The sequence below is a fragment of the Nerophis lumbriciformis genome, linkage group LG37 (genome assembly GCF_033978685.3).
Source record: "Nerophis lumbriciformis linkage group LG37, RoL_Nlum_v2.1, whole genome shotgun sequence".
In the NCBI taxonomy this organism is placed as follows: domain Eukaryota; kingdom Metazoa; phylum Chordata; class Actinopteri; order Syngnathiformes; family Syngnathidae; genus Nerophis; species Nerophis lumbriciformis.
In genome coordinates this window covers 5,137,402-5,159,479 of record NC_084584.2, presented here as the reverse complement: position 1 = coordinate 5,159,479, position 22,078 = coordinate 5,137,402, and the positions used below count along the sequence as shown (strand labels likewise).

At 36.9% G+C, this 22,078-nt stretch overlaps 1 protein-coding gene across 30 annotated transcripts in view; it reads right to left on the bottom strand.

The window, feature by feature from the left end:
* nbeaa (neurobeachin a) overlaps positions 1-22,078 on the bottom strand; it is a 268,148-nt gene that overhangs the window by 38,129 nt on the left and 207,941 nt on the right. For 24 of the 30 annotated variants that reach the window (XM_061931148.2, XM_061931151.2, XM_061931159.2 and 21 more), the window contains 7 exons: positions 20,258-20,319; positions 11,335-11,399; positions 9,073-9,181; positions 8,837-9,003; positions 4,308-4,432; positions 3,958-4,107; positions 45-181 (listed from right to left, as the gene is read on the bottom strand). In XM_061931148.2, the coding sequence (XP_061787132.2) occupies positions 45-181; positions 3,958-4,107; positions 4,308-4,432; positions 8,837-9,003; positions 9,073-9,181; positions 11,335-11,399; positions 20,258-20,319 (815 nt within the window). Of the gene's footprint in view, positions 1-44; positions 182-3,843; positions 3,877-3,957; positions 4,108-4,307; positions 4,433-8,836; positions 9,004-9,072; positions 9,182-11,334; positions 11,400-20,257; positions 20,320-22,078 lie in introns of all 30 variants that reach the window. The other 6 variants (XM_061931155.2, XM_061931156.2, XM_061931157.2 and 3 more) reach the window with 1 other exon arrangement.

Sequence of the window (22,078 nt, the reverse complement as noted above, 5' to 3'; positions counted from 1 at the left end):
GCGACACGGCGAAAGGGGGGGTGGATCGAGTTGGGAGTGCCTACTTTAGCGTCAGCTTTCTTGAAGGTGGGGTCCTCTTCGTCCACCTCGAAGTATATCTCAGTGGTGGTGATGGACAGGGTGCCGCGGGCCACCACCACCGGCGCCACCAGCTGGGCCGGCGTGCTTAGCACGACGGGACCTGAGGGGTCAGTTAGTGTCACTTAGCAGCTAGCATCACCTAGCAGCTCAGGTTGCAGCGGTTAGCGGTTAGCGTATGATTAGTTGTGATTGGTCATCCTTCATAAACAATAATAGAGTGGCTAGAAAGTGGTGTTGTAGGTGGGGCGGCCACAAGGGGGCGCTTAAATCTGACCCTATGAGCGCCTTTGTGAGTAAATCAAGATGTGCCAGCTGAAAAGTAAAGGTTTGGTTTAATTGGGTTGACATTATTAGGCTTTTCTTTAAGACTGAATTCAAACAATACATATTTATTTAAAAATAACTTACTGTTAGCTTCACTAACTTCCTGGTAGCTTAGTTAACTTCCTGTTGGACTGGCTAACTTCCTGTTGGACTGGCTAACTTCCTGTTGGACTGGCTAACTTCCTGTTGGATTGGCTAACTTCCTGTTGGACTGGCTAACTTCCTGTTGGACTGGCTAACTTCCTGTTGGATTGGCTAACTTCCTGTTGGACTGGCTAACTTCCTGTTGGACTGGCTAACTTCCTGTTGGACTGGCTAACTTCCTGTTGGATTGGCTAGCTTCTTGGTAGCCTGACCAACTTCCTGTTAGACTGGCTAACTTCCTGTTAGCCTCACCAACTTCCTGGTAGCCTAGCTATCTGCCTGGTAGCCTCACTAACTTCCATGTAGACTGGCTAACTTCCTGGTAGACTGGCTAACTTCCTGTTATCCTCACCAACTTCCTGGTAGTCTAGCTATCTTTCTGGTGGACTGGCTAACTACCTGTTAGACTCGCTAACTTCCTGTTGGACTGGCTAACTTCCTGTTAGCCTCACCAACTTCCTGGTAGCCTAACTATCTGCTTGGTAGCCTCATTAACTTTCATGTAGACTGGCAAACATCCTGGTAGCCTGGCTAACTTCCTGGTAGACTGGCTAACTTCCTGTTATCCTCACCAACTTCCTGGTAGTCTAGCTATCTTCCTGGTAGCCTGGCTAACTACCTGTTAGACTCGATAACTTCCTGTTAGACTGGCTAACTTCCTGTTAGCCTCACCAACTTCCTGGTAGCCTAACTATCTGCTTGGTAGCCTCATTAACTTTCATGTAGACTGGCAAACATCCTGGTAGCCTGGCTAACTTCCTGGTAGACTGGCTAACTTCCTGTTATCCTCACCAACTTCCTGGTAGTCTAGCTATCTTCCTGGTATCCTGGCTAACTACCTGTTAGACTCGCTAACTTCCTGTTAGAATGGCTAACTTCATGTTAGCCTCACCAACTTCCTGGTAGTCTAGCTATCCTTCTGGTAGACTGGCTAACTTCCTGTTAGACTGGCTAACTTCCTGTTATCCTCACCAACTTCCTGGTAGTCTAGCTATCTTCCTGGTATCCTGGCTAACTACCTGTTAGACTCGCTAACTTCCTGTTAGAATGGCTAACTTCATGTTAGCCTCACCAACTTCCTGGTAGTCTAGCTATCCTTCTGGTAGACTGGCTAACTTCCTGTTAGACTGGCTAACTTCCTGTTGGACTGGCTAACTTCCTGGTAGCCTAGCTATCTGCCTGGTAGCCTCACTAACTTCCATGTAGACTGGCAAAAAAACTGGTAGCCTGGCTAACTTCCTGGTAGACTGGCTAACTTCCTGTTATCCTCACCAACTTCCTGGTAGTCTAGCTATCTTCCTGGTATCCTGGCTAACTACCTGTTAGACTCGCTAACTTCCTGTTAGACTGGCTAACTTCCTGTTAGCCTCACCAACTTCCTGGTAGTCTAGCTATCCTTCTGGTAGACTGGCTATCTTCCTGTTAGACTGGCTAGCTTCTTGGTAGCCTCACCAACTTCCTGGTAGCCGAGCTATCTTCCTGGTAGCCTGCCTAACTTCCTGTTGGACTTGCTACCTTCCTGTTAGCCTGACCAACTTCCTGGTAGTCTAGTAATCCTTCTTGTAGACTGGCTAACTTCCTGTTAGACTGGCTAGCTTCTTGGTAGCCTCACCAACTTCCTGTTAGACTGGCTAGCTTCTTGGTAGCCTCACCAACTTCCTGGTAGCTTAGCTAACTTCCTGGTAGCCTGCCTAACTACCTATTAAACTGGCTAACTTCCTGTTAGACTGGCTAACTTTCTGTTAGCCTCACCAACGTCCTGGTAGCCTAGCTATCCTTCTGGTAGACTGGCTAACTTCCTGTTAGCCTCACCAACTTCCTGGTAGCCTAGCTATCCTTCTGGTAGACTTACTAACTTCCTGTTAGCCTCACCAACTTCCTGGTAGCCTCACCAACTTCCTGGTAGCCTAGCTATCCTTCTGGTAGACTGGCTAACTTCCTGGTAGACTAGCTAACTTCCTGTTAGCCTCACCAAATTCCTGGTAGCCTAGCTATCTTCCTGGTAGACTGGCTTACTTCCTGGTAGACTGGCTAACTTCCTGTTAGCCTCACCAACTTCCTGGTAGCCTAGCTATCTTCCTGGTAGCCTGCCCAACTACCTGTTAGACTGGCTAACTTCCTGTTGGACTGGCTAACTTCCTGGTAGCCTAGCTATCTTCCTGGTAGACTGGCTAACTTCCTTTTAGCCTCACCAACTTTCTGGTAGTCTAGCTATTCTTCTGGTGGACTGGCTAACTTCCTGCTAGACTTACTAACTTCCTGTTAGACTGACTAACTTCTTGTTAGACTGGCTAGCTTCTTGGTAGCCTCACCAACTTCCTGATAGACTGGCTAACTACCTGTTAGACTAGCTAACTTCCTGTTAGACTGGCTAACTTCCTTTTAGCCTCACCAACTTTCTGGTAGTCTAGCTATCCTTCTGGTAGACTGGCTAACTTCCTGTTAGACTTACTAACTTCCTGTTAGACTGACTAACTTCCTGTTAGACTTACTAACTTCCTGTTAGACTGACTAACTTCCTGTTGGACTAGCTAGCTTCTTGGTAGCCTCACCAACTTCCTGATGGACTGGCTAACTACCTGTTAGACTAGCTAACTTCCTGTTAGACTGGCTAACTTCCTGTTGGACTGGCTAACTTCCTTTTAGCCTCACCAACGTCCTGGTAGTCTAGCTGTTCTTCTGATAGACTGGCTAACTTCCTGTTGGACTGGCTAACTTTCTGGTAGCCTCACTAACTTCCATGTAGACTGGCTAACTTCCTGTTAGCCTCACCAACTCCCTGTTAGCCTCACCAACTTCCTGGTAGCCTAGCTATCCTTCTGGTGGACTGGCTAACTTCCTGGTAGACTGGCTAACTTCCGGTTAGCTTCATCAACTTTATGGTAGCCTAGCTGTCTTCCTGGTAGCCTAGCTATCTTCCTAGTAGACTGGCTAACTTCCTGTTAGCCACACTAAATTCATGGTAGACTGGCTACCTTCCTAATAGTCTGGCTAACTTCCTGGTAGCTTTGCTAACTTCCTGGTAGCCTCGCTAACTTCCTGGTAGACTGGCTAACTTCCTGTTAGCCTCACTTCCTAGTAGCCTTCCTGGAAGCTAGGATAAAAAGGTCATTTTCAAATTTGAATAATAAACGATGTATAAATGTTTTTTCTTGTATTTCTCTCGACTCAAACTCCAAGTTGATTAATGAGTTGATAGCGTTTTGATTGGCATTAGCATTAGCGTTAGCATAGCTTCATCATGGCCGTCATCTGGTCGGCGGTTAGTGCTAACAGTTGAAAGCACCAACTTGCCTCTGGACGTAAAAAGTCGCGGGCGGAAAGGAACTAGGAGTGAAGAACAGTTTGGTGTTTAGTCACCAGGGGGCGCATGTGTCGTTGTTGTTGTTGTTATGGCCTTCATCTTACCTGCAAGGTTGTCAATCTCTTTCTCCTGCAGAAGGCTGACCGTGTCATCGTCGCCCTCCAGCATCAACTCCGCCTCCGGGTTCTGCGCCACCACTGATTGGCTGCGGAAGCTCTTTTTGGACTTAGGCTCCTCCCCTTCTTCCTCTGTGCCTATTGTAGCATATTTTAAAGCATGAGCGTCTGCAGTGTAATGGAGTACAATGCACAGCAGTGTAGTACAATGTACAAGTGTATAGTACAACAGTATAGTACAACAACAGTGTAGTACAGTACAACAGTATAGTACAATAGTACAGTACAACAGTATAGTACAATAGTACAGTACAACAGTGTAGTACAAGGTGACTGACCGTAGTCCTCAATAGCTTTGAGTGACACGTCGGCGTGGGTGGAGCCAAAAGCGTTTCTCACGAATCTCCGCCTCCTCCTCAAGTCGTCCTCCCAGTAGTCCAGACGCCAGAAGTCGTGCAATTGGCTGAGGGCAGGAAAGGGGAGGAGCCAACAAGTGTCAGTCATCGGCACCATCTCACTTTTTTATTATCGATATAAACTGCATCTAACTGTGTTATATATTGAACTGTATTATTATTATTATTATTATATACATCATTTAACTGTGTTATTATATATTGACCTGTATTATTATTATTATATACATCATTTAACTGTGTTATTATATATTGAACTGTTTTATTATTATATACATCATTAAACTGTATTATTATTATTATATACATCATTTAACTGTGTTATTATATATTGAACTGTATTATTATTATTATATACATCATTTAACTGTATTATTATATATTGACCTGTATTATTATTATCATTATTATTATATACATCATTTAACTGTATTATTATATATTGACCTGTATTATTAATATCATATAGATCATTTAACTGTGTTATTATATAGTGACCTGTATTATTATTATTATTATATACATCATTTAACTGTATTATTATATATTGACCTGTATTATTAATATCATATACATCATTTAACTGTGTTATTATATAGTGACCTGTATTATTATTATTATTATATACATCATTTAACTGTATTATTATATATTGACCTGTATTATTATTATTATATACAGCATTTAACTGTGTTATTATATATTGACCTGTATTATTATTATTATATACAGCATTTAACTGTATTATTATATATTGACCTGTATTATTATTATTATATACAGAATTTAACTGTATTATTATATATTGACCTGTATTATTATTGTTATTATATACATAATTTAACTGTATTATTATATATTGACCTGTATTATTAATATTATATACATCATTTAACTGTATTATTATCACAATATACATAATTTAACTGTATTATTATATATTGAACTGTATTATTACTATTATATACATCATTTAACTGTATTATTATTACTATACACATCATTTAACTGTCTTATTATATATTGAACTGTATTAGTATTATTATATACTTCACCGTCACCTCCCCTTTAGTAAATTATTATATATTGAACTGTATTATTATTATTATTATATACAGCATTGAACTGTATTATATATTGACCTGTATTATTAATATTATATACATCATTTAACTGTGTTATTATATATTGAACTGTATTATTATTATTATATACATCATTTAACTGTATTATTATATATTGACCTATATTATTATTATTATTATATACATAATTTAACTGTATTATTATATATTGACCTGTATTATTAATATCATATAGATAATTTAACTGTGTTATTATATAGTGACCTGTATTATTATTATTATTATATACATCATTTAACTGTATTATTATATATTGACCTGTATTATCATTATTATATACAGCATTTAACTGTATTATTATATACTGACCTGTATTATTATTATTATAATTATATACAGCATTTAACTGTATTATTATATATTGACCTGTATTATTATTGTTATTATATACATAATTTAATTGTATTATTATATATTGACCTGTATTATTAATATTATATACATAATTTAACTGTATTACAATTACTATATACATCATTTAACTGTATTATTATATATTGACCTGTATTATTATTATTATATACAGCATTTAACTGTATTATTATATATTGACCTGTATTATTATTATTATATACAGCATTTAACTGTATTATTATATATTGACCTGTATTATCACTATTATATACATAATTTAACTGTATTATTATATATTGACCTGTATTATTATTATTATTATATACATCATTTAACTGTATTATTACATATTGACCTGTATTATTATTATTATTATATACATTATGTGGGCTTTGTACCGAGGATGTCGTTGTGGCTTGTGCAGCCCTTTGAGACACTTGTGATTTAGGGCTATATAAATAAAGATTGATTGATTGATTGATTGACATAATTTAACTGTATTATTATATATTGACCTGTATTATTAATATCATATAGATCATTTAACTGTGTTATTATATAGTGACCTGTATTATTATTATTATTATATGCATCATTTAACTGTATTATATATTGACCTGTATTATCATTATTATATACAGCATTTAACTGTATTATTATATATTGACCTGTATTATCATTATTATATACAGCATTTAACTGTATTATTATATATTGACCTGTATTATTATTATTATATACAGCATTTAACTGTATTATTATATATTGACCTGTATTATCATTATTATATACAGCATTTAACTGTATTATTATATATTGACCTGTATTATTATTATTATATACAGCATTTAACTGTATTATTATATATTGACCGATATTATTATTGTTATTATATACATAATTTAATTGTATTATTATATATTGACCTGTATTATTAATATTATATAAACAATTTAACTGTATTATAATTACTATATACATAATTTAACTGTATTATTATATATTGACCTGTATTATTATTATATACAACATTTAACTGTATTATTATATATTGACCTGTATTATTAATATTATATACATCATTTAACTGTATTATTATCACAATATACATAATTTAACTGTATTATTATATATTGAACTGTATTATTACTATTATATGCATAATTTAACTGTATTATTATATATTGACCTGTATTATTATTATTATTATATACATAATTTAACTGTATTATTATATATTGACCTGTATTATTATCATATAGATCATTTAACTGTGTTATTATATAGTGATTTGTATTATTATTATATACATCATTTAACTGTATTATTATATATTGACCTGTATTATCATTATTATATACATCATTTAACTGTGTTATTATATATTGAACTGTATTATTATTATTATATACATCATTTAACTGTATTATTATATATTGACCTGTATTATTATTATTATATACAGCATTTAACTGTATTATTATATATTGACCGATATTGTTATTGTTATTATATACATAATTTAATTGTATTATTATATATTGACCTGTATTATTAATATTATATACACAATTTAACTGTATTATAATTACTATATACATAATTTAACTGTATTATTATATATTGACCTGTATTATTATTATTATATACAACATTTAACTGTATTATTATATATTGACCTGTATTATTAATATTATATACATCATTTAACTGTATTATCACAATATACATAATTTAACTGTATTATTATATATTGAACTGTATTATTACTATTATATACATAATTTAACTGTATTATTATATATTGAACTGTATTATTACTATTATATACATAATTTAACTGTATTATTATTACTATACACATCATTTAACTGTCTTATTATATATTGAACTGTATTGTTATTATTATATACTTCACCGTCACCTCCCCTTTAGTAAATCACAACAATTATTATATATTGAACTGTATTATTATTATTATATACAGCATTGAACTGTATTATTATATATTGACCTGTATTATTAATATTATATAAATCATTTGACTGTATTATTATTACAATATACATCATTTAACTGTCTTATTATATATTGAACTGTATTGTTATTATCCATCCATCCATTTTCTACCGCTTATCCCTTTCGGGGTCGCGGGGGGTGCTGGAGCCTATCTCAGCTGCATTCGGGCGGAAGGCGGGGTACACCCTGGACAAGACGCCACCTCGTCGCAGGAAGTAAAAAGTCGTCATTATTAAATACAAAAATCGAAATTCTGCGATAAAATGTCATAATTATGAAATAAAAAGTCCATCCATCCATCCATTTTCTAAAAAGTCGTAAATTATATTATTTAAAAAAAAAAAGCTAAATTATTAGATAAAAATGTCAAAATGATGAGATAAGAAATCGAAATGATCAGATAAATTATTATATACATAATTTAACTGTATTATTATATATTGAACTGTATTGTTATTATATACAACATTTAACTGTATTATTATATATTGACTTGTATTATTACTATTATATACATCATTTAACTGTATTATTATATATTGAACTGTATTATTACTATTATATACATCATTTAACTGTGTCATTATATATTGACCTGTATTATTATTATTATATACAGCATGTAACTGTATTATTATATATTGACTTGTATTATTAATATTATATACATAATTTAACTGTATTATCATTACTATATACAACATTTAACTGTATTATTACATATTGACTTGTATTATTACTATTATATACATCATTTAACTGTATTATTATTACTATATACAACATTTAACTGTATTATTATATATTGACTTGTATTATTACTATTATATACATCATTTAACTGTATTATTATTACTATATACAGTATTTCAGTGTGTTATATAGAACTATATTATTTATAATGTCATGGCGTGTCACATGACAGGAAGTCACCTCTGAGACATGGTCCCCCAGGCTCCGTGCTTATTGGTCAGGATGTTGAGGATCTTCTGCTTCAGCTGGTTGGCGGTCACATGATCTCGGTGCTTGGCGGCGCTGATCAGGTGGTCGCACATCTTCTCCTCCTCGCGGCGGTCGGCGGCGTACTGCGCACAGTTGGACTACGAGGACGCCAGGAAAAGATGATTATTAATATTATTAATATTATCATTATTATTAGTGTTTTCCACCTCGAACTCGGCATGTTTGTGCACGTCCTCCGCTCGCTGTCGGTTGAGGATGAACTCGGCCTCGTTGGCCACGCGCACGATGTGATCCTTCATGGCGTGGCACAGAAGTCTGAGCACAAACACACAACATCAACACTTTAACATGATGATGAAACACACACTTTAAGTCTCAAACACTCCTAACAACAGTACTACATTTCACTGAGACAAAGAATACGTTCATAAGGTGTAAACTTTATTTATCATTTCTATGTTACCACCATTTAGAAATGGCTATCAGGAAGTTAGCGAGGCTACCAGGAAGTTAGTGAGGCTAACACGAAGTTAGTCAGGCTAACAGGAAGTTAGCTATGCTAACAGGAAGTTAGCAAGGCTACCAGTTAACTTCCTGGTAGCCTCTCGCTAACTTCCTGGTAGACTGGCTAACTTCCTGTTAGCCTGGCTAACTTCAGGGTAGTCTAATTAGCTTCCTGATAGCCTCGCTAACTTCCTGGTAGCCTCGCTAACTTCCTGGTAGCCTCGCTAACTTCCTGGTAGCCTCTCGCTAACTTCCCGGTAGTCTAGCTAATTTCCTGGTAGCCTCACTAACTTCCGGTTATCCCCACAAACTTCCTGGTAACCTCGCTAACTTCCTGGTAGCGTCTCGCTAACTTCCTGGTAGGATAGCTAATTTCCTGGTAGCCTCGCTAACTTCCGGTTATCCTCACTAACTTCCTGGTAGACTGGCTAACTTCCTGTTAGCCTGATTAACTTCCAGGTAGCCTTGCTAACTTCCTGGTAGCCTCTCGCTAACTTCCTGGTAGCGTCTCGCTAACTTCCTGGTAGTCCAGCTAATTTCCTAGTAGCCTCGCTAACTTCCGGTTATCCTCACTAACGTCCTGGTAGTCTAACTAGCTTCCAGGTAGCCTCACTAACTACCAGGTAGCCTTGCTAACTTCCTGGTAGCCTCTCGCTAACTTCCTGGTAGCCTCTCGCTAACTTCCTGGTAGTCTAGCTAATTTCCCGGTAGCCTTGCTATTTGTCCGGTTCTCCTCACTAACTTCCTGGTAGCCTCGCTAACTTCCTGGTAGCCTCGTTAACTTCTTGGAAGCCTCCCTAACTTCCTGGTAGCCTGACTAACTTCCTGGTAGCCTCGCTAACTTCCTGGTAGTCCAGCTAATTTCCTAGTAGCCTCGTTAACTTCCGGTTATCCTCACTAACGTCCTGGTAGTCTAACTAGCTTCCAGGTAGCCTCACTAACTACCAGGTAGCCTTGCTAACTTCCTGGTAGCCTCTCGCTAACTTCCTGGTAGCCTCTCGCTAACTTCCTGGTAGTCTAGCTAATTTACTAGTAGCCTTGCTAACTTCCGGTTATCCTCACTAACTTCCTGGTAGACTGGCTAACTTCCTGTTTGCCTGATTAACTTTCTGGTAGTCTACCTAACTTCCTGGTAGTCTACCTAGCTTCCTGTTAGCCTCACTAACTTCCTGGTAGTCCAGCTAATTTCCTAGTAGCCTCGCTAACTTCCGGTTATCCTCACTAACTTCCTGGTAGTCTAACTAGCTTCCAGGTAGCCTCACTAACTACCAGGTAGCCTTGCTAACTTCCTGGTAGCCTCTCGCTAACTTCCTGGTAGCCTCTCGCTAACTTCCTGGTAGTCTAGCGAATTTCCTAGTAGCCTTGCTAACTTCCGGTTATCTTCACTAACTTCCTGGTACACTGGCTAACTTCCTGTTTGCCTGATTAACTTCCTGGTAGTCTACCTAGCTTCCTGGTAGCCTCACTAACTTCCTGGTAGCCCAGCTAATTTCCTAGTAGCCTCGCTAACTTCCGGTTATCCTCACTAACTTCCTGGTAGTCTAACTAGCTTCCAGGTAGCCTCACTAACTACCAGGTAGCCTATCTTACTTCCTGGTAGCCTTGCTAACTTCCTGGTAGCCTTTCGCTAACTTCCTGGTAGTCTAGCTAAATTCCTAGTAGCCTTGCTAACTTCCGGTTATCCTCACTAACTTCCTGGTAGACTGGCTAACTTCCTGTTTGCCTGATTAACTTCCTGGTAGTCTACCTAACTTCCTGGTAGCCTCGATAACTTTCTGGTAGCCTCGCTAACTTCCTGGTAGGCTGGCTAACTTCCTGTGAGCCTTGCTAACTGCCTGGTAGCATAGCTAACTGTCTGGTAGCATAGCTAACTTTGTGGTAGCCTGGTGAACTTCCTGTTAGCCTGACTAACTTCCTGTTAGCCATTCATAATTGATGACAACATCAACTCTTCGAGTCTTTACCTTCCCTCGTTGATCAGCTCGATGAAAGCCAAGCCAGCGTTTTTCTGGATGGAATTCTGCCATTCCTGAAAGACAACAAGACAACTTTTATTTTCATTTGCAGTTTGTATTGTTGTTTTGTTTATATTTGTGGACTATGGTTCACTGTCTACACCTATTGTTGTTTTGTTTATATTTGTGGACTATGGTTCACTGTCTACATCTATTGCTGTTTTGTTTATATTTATGGACTATGGTTCACTTTATAGACTATAGTGGCCAAGAAACAGCAATGGCCTAAAAAAACTGAAGCAAAATCGTAGAAAACAACGAGAAAATGCTGAAAATTAAAAACCCAACGTACCAAAAACAACTGCCTAGCTAACTTCCTGGTAGCCTAGGTAACTTCCTGGTATCCTCGCTAACTTCCTGATAGACTCGCTAACTTCCGGTAAGCCTTGCTAACTTCCTGGTAGCCTCTCACTAACTTCCTGTTAGCTTTATTAACTTCCTGGTAAACTGGCTAACTTCCTGTCAGCCTGACTAACATCCTGGTAGTCTAGCTAGCTTCCTGGTAGCCTTGCTAACTTCCTGGTAGCCTCGCTAACTTCTTGAAATCCTCATTAACTTCTTAGTAGACTGGCTAACTTCCTGTTAGCCTGACTAACTTCCTGGTAGCCTTGCTAACTGCCTGGTAGCCTCGCTAACTTCCTGGTAGCCTCGCTAATTTCCCGGTTGCCTCACTAATTTCCCGGTAGCCTTGCTATTTGTCAGGTTTGCCTTACTAACTTCCTGGTAGCCTCGCTAGCTTCCTGGTAGCCTCGCTAACTTTGTGGTAGCCTCGCTAACTTCTTGGAAGCCTCGCTAAATTCCTGGTAGCCTAGCTAATTTCCTGGTAGCCTTGCTAACTTCCTGGTAGCCTTTCGCTAACTTCCTGGTAGTCTAGCTAATTTCCTGGCGGCCTCGCAAACTTCCGGTTAGCCTCACTAACTTTTTGGTAGCCTCGCTAACTTCCTGGTAGCCTCACTAACTTTGTGGTAGCCTCGCTAACTGCGTGGTAGCCTCGCTAACTTCTTGGAGGCCTCGCTAAATTCCTGTTAGCCTAGCTAATTTCCTGGTAGCCTTGCTAATAACTTCCGGTTAGCCTGACTAACTTCCTGGTAGACTGGCTAACTTCCTGGCAGCCTTGCTAACTTCCTGGCAGACTCTCGCTAACTTCCTGTTAGTCTAGCTAATTTCCTTGGTAGCCTAGCTAACGTCCGGCTAGCCTCAATAACTTCCTAGTAGACTGACTAACTTCCTGTTAGCCTCACTAAACATCCTGGTAGTCTAGCTAACTTTGTGGTAGCCTCACTAACTTCCTGGTAGCCTCGTTAACTTCTTGGAAGCCTCACTAACTTCCTGTTAGCCTGACTAACTTCCTGGTAGCCTCGCTAACTTCCTGGTAGCCTCACTAACTTTGTGGTAGCCTCACTAACTTTGTGGTAGCCTCACTAACTTCTTGGAAGCCTTGCTGAATTCATGTTAGCATAGCTAATTTCCTGGTAGCCTTGCAAACTTCCGGTTAGCCTGACTAACTTCCGTGTAGACTGGCTAACTTCCTGTAAGCCTCACTAACTTCCTGGTAGCCTTGCTAACTTCCGGTTAGCCTCACTAACTTCCTGGTAGCCTTGCTAACTTCCTGGCAGACTCTCGATAACTTCCTGTTAGTCTAGCTAATTTCCTTGGTAGCCTCGCTAACTTCCGGCTAGCCTCACTAACTTCCTAGTAGACTGGCTAAATTCCTGGTAGCTTAGCTAATTTCTTGGTAGCCTAGCTAACTTCCTGGTAGCCTCGCTAATTTCCCGGTAGCCTTGCTATTTGTCCGGTTCTCCTCACTAACTTCCTGGTAGCCTCGCTAACTTCCTGGTAGCCTCGTTAACTTCTTGGAAGCCTCACTAACTTCCTGCTAGCCTGACTAACTTCCTGGTAGCCTTGCTAACTTCCTGGTAGCCTCACTAACTTTATGGTAGCCTCACTAACTTCGTGGTATTCTCACTAACTTCTTGGAAGCCTTGCTAAATTCCTGTTAGCCTAGCTAATTTCCTGGTAGCCTTGCTAACTTCCGGTTAGCCTGACTAACTTCCTGGTAGACTGGCTAACTTCCTGTAAGCCTCACTAACTTCCTGGTAGCCTTGCTAACTTCCTATAAGCCTTACTAACTTCCTGGTAGCCTTGCTAACTTCCTGGCAGACTCTCGCTAACTTCCTGTTAGTCTAGCTAATTTCCTTGGTAGCCTCGCTAACGTCCGGCTAGCCTCACTAACTTCCTAGTAGACTGGCTAAACTCCTGGTAGCTTAGCTAATTTCCTGGTAGCCTAGCTAACTTCCTGGTAGCCTAGCTAATTTCCTGGCGGCCTCGCAAACTTCCTAGTAGCCTCGCTAATTTCCCGGTAGCCTTGCTATTTGTCCAGTTCTCCTCACTAACTTCCTGGTAGCCTCGCTAACTTCCTGGTAGTCTCGTTAACTTCTTGGAAGCCTCACTGACTTCCTGTTAGCCTGACTAACTTCCTGGTAGCCTCACTAACTTTGTGGTAGCCTCACTAACTTCGTGGTAGCCTCACTAACTTCTTGGAAGCCTTGCTAAATTCCTGTTAGCCTAGCTAATTTCCTGGTAGCCTTGCTAACCTCCGGATTGCCTGACTAACTTCCTGGTAGACTGGCTAACTTCCTGTAAGCCTCACTAACTTCCTGGTAGCCTTGCTAGCTTCCTGTAAGCCTCACTAACTTCCTGGTAGCCTTGCTAACTTCCTGGCAGACTCTCGATAACTTCCTGTTAGTCTAGCTAATTTCCTTGGTAGCCTCGCTAATTTCCTGGCGGCCTCGCAAACTTCCTAGTAGCCTCGCTAATTTCCAGGTAGCCTTGCTATTTGTCCGGTTCTCCTCACTAACTTTCTGGTAGCCTCGCTAACTTCCTGGTAGCCTCGTTAACTTCTTGGAAGCCTCACTAACTTCCTGTTAGCCTGACTAACTTCCTGTTAGCCTGACTAACTTCCTGGTAGCCTCGCTAACTTCCTGGTAGCCTCACTAACTTTGTGGTAGCCTCACTAACGTCTTGGAAACCTTGCTAAATTCCTGTTAGCCTAGCTAATTTCCTGGTAGCCTTGCTAACTTCCGGTTAGCCTGACTAACTTCCTGGTAGACTGGCTAACTTCCTGTAAGCCTCACTAACTTCCTGGTAGCCTTGCTAACTTCCTGGCAGACTCTCGATAACTTCCTGTTAGTCTAGCTAATTTCCTTGGTAGCCTCGCTAACGTCCGGCTAGCCTCACTAACTTCCTAGTAGACTGGCTAAATTCCTGGTAGCTTAGCTAATTTCCTGGTAGCCTAGCTAATTTCCTGGCGGCCTCGCAAACTTCCTAGTAGCCTCGCTAATTTCCCGGTAGCCTTGCTATTTGTCCGGTTCTCCTCACTAACTTCCTGGTAGCCTCGCTAACTTCCTGGTAGCCTCGTTAACTTCTTGGAAGCCTCACTAACTTCCTGTTAGCCTGACTAACTTCCTGGTAGCCTTGCTAACTTCCTGGTAGCCTCACTAACTTTATGGTAGCCTCACTAACTTCGTGGTATTCTCACTAACTGCTTGGAAGCCTTGCTAAATTCCTGTTAGCCTAGCTAATTTCCTGGTAGCCTTGCTAACCTCTGGATTGCCTGAATAACTTCCTGGTAGACTGGCTAACTTCCTGTAAGTCTCACTAACTTCCTGGTAGCCTTGCTAACTTCCTGTAAGCCTCACTAACTTCCTGGTGGCCTTGCTAACTTCCTGGCAGACTCTCGATAACTTCCTGTTAGTCTAGCTAATTTCCTTGGTAGCCTCGCTAACTTCCGGCTAGCCTGACTAACTTCCTAGTAGACTGACTAACTTCCTGTTAGCCTCACTAAACATCCTGGTAGTCTAGCTAACTTTCTGGTAGCCTCGTTAACTTCTTGGAAGCCTCACTAACTTCCTGTTAGCCTGACTAACTTCCTGGTAGCCTCACTAACTTTGTGGTAGCCTCACTAACTTCCTGGTAGCCTCACTAACTTTGTGGTAGCCTCACTAACTTCTTGGAAGCCTTGCTAAATTCCTGTTAGCCTAGCTAATTTCCTGGTAGCCTTGCTAACTTCCGGATTGCCTGACTAACTTCCTGGTAGACTGACTAACTTCCTGTAAGCTTCACTAACTTCCTGGTAGCCTTGCTAACTTCCTGGCAGACTCTCGCTAACTTCCTGTTAGTCTAGCTAATTTCCTTGGTAGCCTCGCTAACTTCCGGCTAGCCTCACTAACTTCCTAGTAGACTGGCTAAATTCCTGGTAGTTTAGCTAATTTCCTGGTAGCCTAGCTAACTTCCTGGTAGCCTAGCTAATTTCCTGGCGGCCTCGCAAACTTCCTAGTAGCCTCGCTAATTTCCCGGTAGCCTTGCTATTTGTCCGGTTCTCCTCACTAACTTCCTGGTAGCCTTGCTAACTTCCTGTAAGCCTCACTAACTTCCTGGTAGCCTCACTAACTTCCTCAAAGCTAAGACGAAAAGGTCAGTTTCAAAATTTGGACACTCATGTTGTTGACATTGTTCATTTGTAGTTATCGACTTTTTGGGATTATTAGGAGATACTTAAGCGGTCATAAATTGCATAAATAATGAGCTGTTATTTTGGAGTAGCTTACAGAATTTTCTGACTAAATGGATCGGGCAGCACTTCCTGCTAGCATAGCTAACTTGTAGCATTTATATATTGTTTATTGGCCCTTGTGTGTGCTTACACGTGTGTATTTATGTAAGGGATCAACTCAAAGTTGCAGGAGCATGAAGGGCAGGATGCTGATGCTAAAAGCTCCATTAGCTCCTAAAGGACACGTGGGAGCGTCTCCTCTTACGCGATCAATATCTCAACTCCACTTTCCTCTCCTGGGGCCCTAATGGCGGGAAGGCCGGAGTAACACGATATGAGCTGACGAGTCGAGAGGGTGGAGAAAAGTCAAGTCTCATCAAGGAGCTTCAGATACTTGCTGGAGGAGTCCATGGTGGAAGAACTGGGCTTCGGGCGTTTGGATTTTAAATGTTTGGAAGTCCTTTTTAGGAAGCAAAAGGAGGTTTTTATCATCAGGAGAAGTCAGGAAAGGTAAGTGTCCTCCAGCGAAGTCATTTATGAACTATTTAATCCTTGAAATACAAGCAGATTCTACATTTAAAGTACAAAAACCAATTGAATTCAATATTCTTTACAATTTTCTATGGAGGTTAATGTGTGTCTCTATTGTGAAAGATTTCTTAGTCACTGAATTGATGTTTTTATCAAATGATGCTGACAATTTCATTGAATAAAACATTGTGGGCAAAATGTATAATTTAGCTTGTTAAAATACAGTGTTTTAAAATACAGTGTGTAATTACGTTTGTTAAAATACGGTGTTAAAAAAAATAAATCAGTGTAAAATACATTTCAGTGTAATTAAGCGTTTTTAAAGTTCAGTGTGCAAAAAAAATCAGTGTAATTAAATTTTTACACACTCATTTTTTTTACACAGATTTTCTTTGCACAGATTTGTTTTAGTTTCATTTTTTTACAATGTTTTTTTGTTTTTTTACACATAATTTTTACACCCTGAATTTTTTTTTTTTACACACTCATTTTTTTACACAGATTTTCTTTACACATAATTTTTACACACTGATTTTTTGTTTTTTTACACACTCATTTTTTTACACAGATTTTCTTTACACATAATTTTTACACCCTGAATTTTTTTTTTTTACACACTCATTTTTTTACACAGATTTTCTTTACACATAATTTTTACACACTGATTTTTTTTTTTTTTTTACACACTCATTTTTTTACACAGATTTTCTTTACAAATAATTTTTACACACTGATTTTTTTTTTTACACACTGAATTTTTTTTTTACACACTAATTGTTTTACACAGATTTTCTTCACACTGAATTTTTACACACTGATTTTTATTTTACACACTGAAATTTTTTTTTTTTTAAACACAATTTCTACACATTTTTTTTTACACTAATTTTCTTTACACATGATTTTTATACACATTTTTTTTGACACAATTTTTCCCCAAATTTTTTTCCAGATTTACAAACTGATTTTTTTTTTACACACTCATTTTTTTACACAGATTTTCTTTACACAATTTTTACACACTGATTTGTTTTTTTACACACTGAAATCTTTTTTTTACACACAATTTCTACACACTATTTTTTTTTACACATTTTCTCTTGACACATAATTTTTTACACACTGATTTTTTTCTTTACACAATTTTTATACACACAATTTTTTTTACACAGATTTTTTATACACACATTTTGCTCAGTGAATTTATGTAACTGAATTTTTTCATCAAATTATGCTGACAATTTCATTGGATAAAAAAGTGTGGGGCAAAATTATTAAAATAGAGTGTTTTAAAAGTCTGTGTGTAAAAATTCAGTGTATAAAAAAAAAAAGTTTCAGTGAAATTAAGTTTGTTAAAATACGGTGTTTTAAAATTCAAGATTCAGTGTAAAAAAAAATCAATGTAAAAATCAGTGTAATTAGGTTTGTTAAAAGTGTTTAAAAAAAAATCTGTGTAAACTACATTTCAGTGTAATTAAGTTTGTTAAAATAGCGTTTTTAAAGTTAAGTGTGCAAAAAAAATCAGTGTAATTAAATTTTTACACACAATTTTTTTTTTTACACAGATTTTCTTTACAAAAATTTTTTTTACAGTTTCTTTTTTTTTTTTTTACACATTTTCTCTCTCTTTTTCTTTTTTTTTTTACACCCTGAATTTTTAAACACACATTTTGCTTACTGGATTTATGTAACTTAAATTTTTCATCAAATTATGATGACAATTTCAGTGGATAAAACACTGTGGACAAATGTAATAATTTAGCTTGTTAAAATACAGTTTTTAAAAATTCAGTGTAAAAAAAAAAAAAGATTGTGTAAAATATATTTCAGTGTAATTAAGTTTGTTAAAATAGCATTTTTAAATTCAGTGTGAAAAAAAATCAGTGAAACTAAGTTTATTAAATTTTTACACACTAGTTTTTTTACACAGATTTTCTTACACAGATTTTTTACACACTGATTTCTTTGACACAGATTCATTTTTTTACATGGATTTTCTTTAAAGACAATTTTTATACACATTTTTTTTTACACTGAATTTTTACATACTGAATTTTTAAACACACAAATTTTGCTCACACATTATATGCTACTTAGAATAGAATATAAAGTACATTATTGATCCCTGTGGGAAATTCAGCACCAAAATTAAATTCTCGTTTGCTGATATTGCAAGATCAAGAGATTTTCTCCTAATTTACCTGAAGTGAGTCTTGAGTTTTGAATATTGCACTGAATTTTTTACACAGACTTTATATATATATATATATATTTTTTCTTCTTCTTTATTTATTTATTTTTTACACAATTTTTACCCACATTTCTTTACACAGATTTTGTTTACACACAATTTTATTACACAGATTTTTTTTTTGGTTTTACACAATTTCTGCACACAAATTTTTGGACACAAATTTTCTTTACACATAATTTTTTACACACTGATTTTTTAAACAGATTTTTACACATTTTCTTTACACAATCATTTTTATACACAGATTCTTTTTTTTCCACAGATTTTCTTTGCACATGATTTTTACATGCACTTTTTTTTTTTTACACAATTTTTCCACAAATATTTTTCCACAGATTTTTTTTAGACATAATTTTTACACACTGTTTTTTTTTAAACACTGAATTTTTTTTACACACTAATTGTTTTACACAGATTTTCTTCACACATAAATTTTACACACTGATTTTTATTTTACACACTGAAATCTTTTTTTTTTTTTTTTTTACACACAGTTTCTACACTAATTTTCTTTACACATTATTTTTATACACACTTTTTTTTTTTACACAATTTTTCCACAATTTTTTTTCCAGATTTTCTTTAGACATAATTTTTACACACTGAATTTTTTTTTTACTCACTAATTGTTTTACACAGATTTTCTTCACACATAATTTTTACACACTGATTTTTATTTTACACACTGAAATCTTTTTTTTTTTTTTTACACACAATTTCTACACTTTTTTTTTCCACACTAATTTTTTTCCACAGATTTTCTTTACACATGCTTTGTATATGCACTTTTTTTTTTTTACACAATTTTTCCTCACATTTTTTTCCCCACATTTTCTTTACACAATTTTTTACACACTGATTTTTTTTTTTTACACACTAATTGTTTTACACAGATTTTCTTCACACATATTTACACGCTGATTTTTATTTTGCATACTGAAATCTTTTTTTTTTACACACAATTTCTACACATTTTTTTTACACTAATTTTCTTTACACATGATTTTTATACACACTTTTTTTTTTTTACACAATGTTTCCACAATTGTTTTTTCAGATTTTCTTTACAAATAATTTTTACACACTCATTTTTTTTTACACACTCATTTTTTTACACAGATTTTCTTTACACATAATTTTTTACACACTGATTTTTTTCTTTACACAATTTTTATACACACAATTTCTTTTACACAGATTTTTTATACATATTTTTAACATCATTTTTACACTATTTTTTTTTTTTTTTTACAGATTTTCTTTACACACTGAATTTTTAAACACAAATTTTGCTCACAAATTTGTATTCAATTAAAGTGTTTGCATAATTCAAAGTAAAAATATATTATATGCTACTTAAATTCAGCATCCAAAGAAGCTTTGGTAAAAAAGACCTATTTTTTGCAACATGGGCAAAAGAGGATAGGTAGTTTTTGTGATGCAGGGTTGGGCCACAAGACAAGAAGTGGATGTATTGTGTTCCACTGCAATGCTGCAGGACTGATCAATAACCTGAAAGCGGGAAGTAGACGCACCTGAGAGCAGAGCAGCATGACCAGCTCCACCACCGACGTGCTGGACTTCATGCACACCAGACCTGCACAGCACACACACTCAGTCACAAGTCTTGCTGATCGCTCACACGCCACAAAATCAATATTCCACTTTTACATCTAAAACAATATTCTACTTTTACATCAAAGATCAATATTTAATTTGCCATGTAAGAACAAAGTCATGCCACAGAGAAGACAAGAAGGAAGGAGAGAGAGAGAGAGGGCGGAGGAGTGCATCACATTCTGGGCCTACTTTACACACAATTCATGTGTTCATAACAACAATAACAATGTCACACAAGACGAGCGACAGCTAACGACAGGAGACATACCTGCTTGATGAATGAGTGGAGCAGCCAGCTCGGAGACAACACGCTTCATCATTCACCCTCTCATTCACATTCACTCACCCGTTCACTTTGCACCCACTCACTCATTCACCCAGCGAAACGTCAAAACACTCAAGTCACCAACTGTTTACTCACTGATGAGTCACTCATGCCTCTATTCACTCACTCACACTTCCTATATACTCACTCACTCACTCATTCACTCACTCACTCACAATTACCACACACTTAAAACCTCACTCACATATTTCATATACTTACTCACTCACCCAATCACTCATTAACAATTCCCATGAACACTCACTCATAAATAATTTTCATTCACTCACAAAAAATCTCACTCCCTCACTAACAATTACTATTCACACTCACTCACAAACAATTCTCACTCACTCAAACATTCCTCACTCACTCACTACACAAAAACATTTCTCACTAACTCACTCACTCACGTACAAACATTTCTCTTTCACTCACTCACTCACAACTACCACACACTCAATAAGTTACTCACATTTTCCATATACTCACTCACTCACATACAAACATTTCTCACTCATTCACAATTACCACACACTTAATAACTTAGTCACATTTTCCATATACTCACTCACTCACTCACTCACAATTACCACACACTTAATACCTTACTCACATATTCCATATACTCACTCACTCACTCATTAACAATTCCCATCCACACTCACTGGTAAGCAATGTTCATTCACTCACAAAAAATCTCACTCCCTCACTAACAATTACTATTCACACTCACAAAAAATTCTCACTCACTCAAACATTCCTCACTCACTCACACAAAACATTTCTCACTAACTCACTCACTCACATACAAATAATTCTCTTTCACTCACTCACAATTACCACACACTCAATAAGTTACTCACATTATCCATATACTCACTCACTCACATACAAACATTTCTCACTCATTCACAATTACCACACACTTAATAACTTAGTCACATTTTCCATATGCTCACTCACTCACTCACTCACAATTACCACACACTCAATAAGTTACTCACATTTTCCAAATACTCACTCACTCACATACAAACATTTCTCACTCATTCACAATTACCACACACTTAATAACTTAGTCACATTTTCCATATACTCACTCACTCACTCACTCAGTCACTCACTCACAATTACCACACACTTAATAACTTAGTCACATTTTCCATATACTCACTCACTCACTCACTCAGTCACTCACTCACAATTACCACACACTTAATAACTTAGTCACATTTTCCATATACTCACTCACTCACTCAGTCACTCACTCACAATTACCACACACTTAATAACTTAGTCACATTTTCCATATACTCACTCACTCACTCACAATTACCACACACTTAATACCTTACTCACATATTCCATATACTCACTCACCCACTCACTCATTAACAATTCCCATACA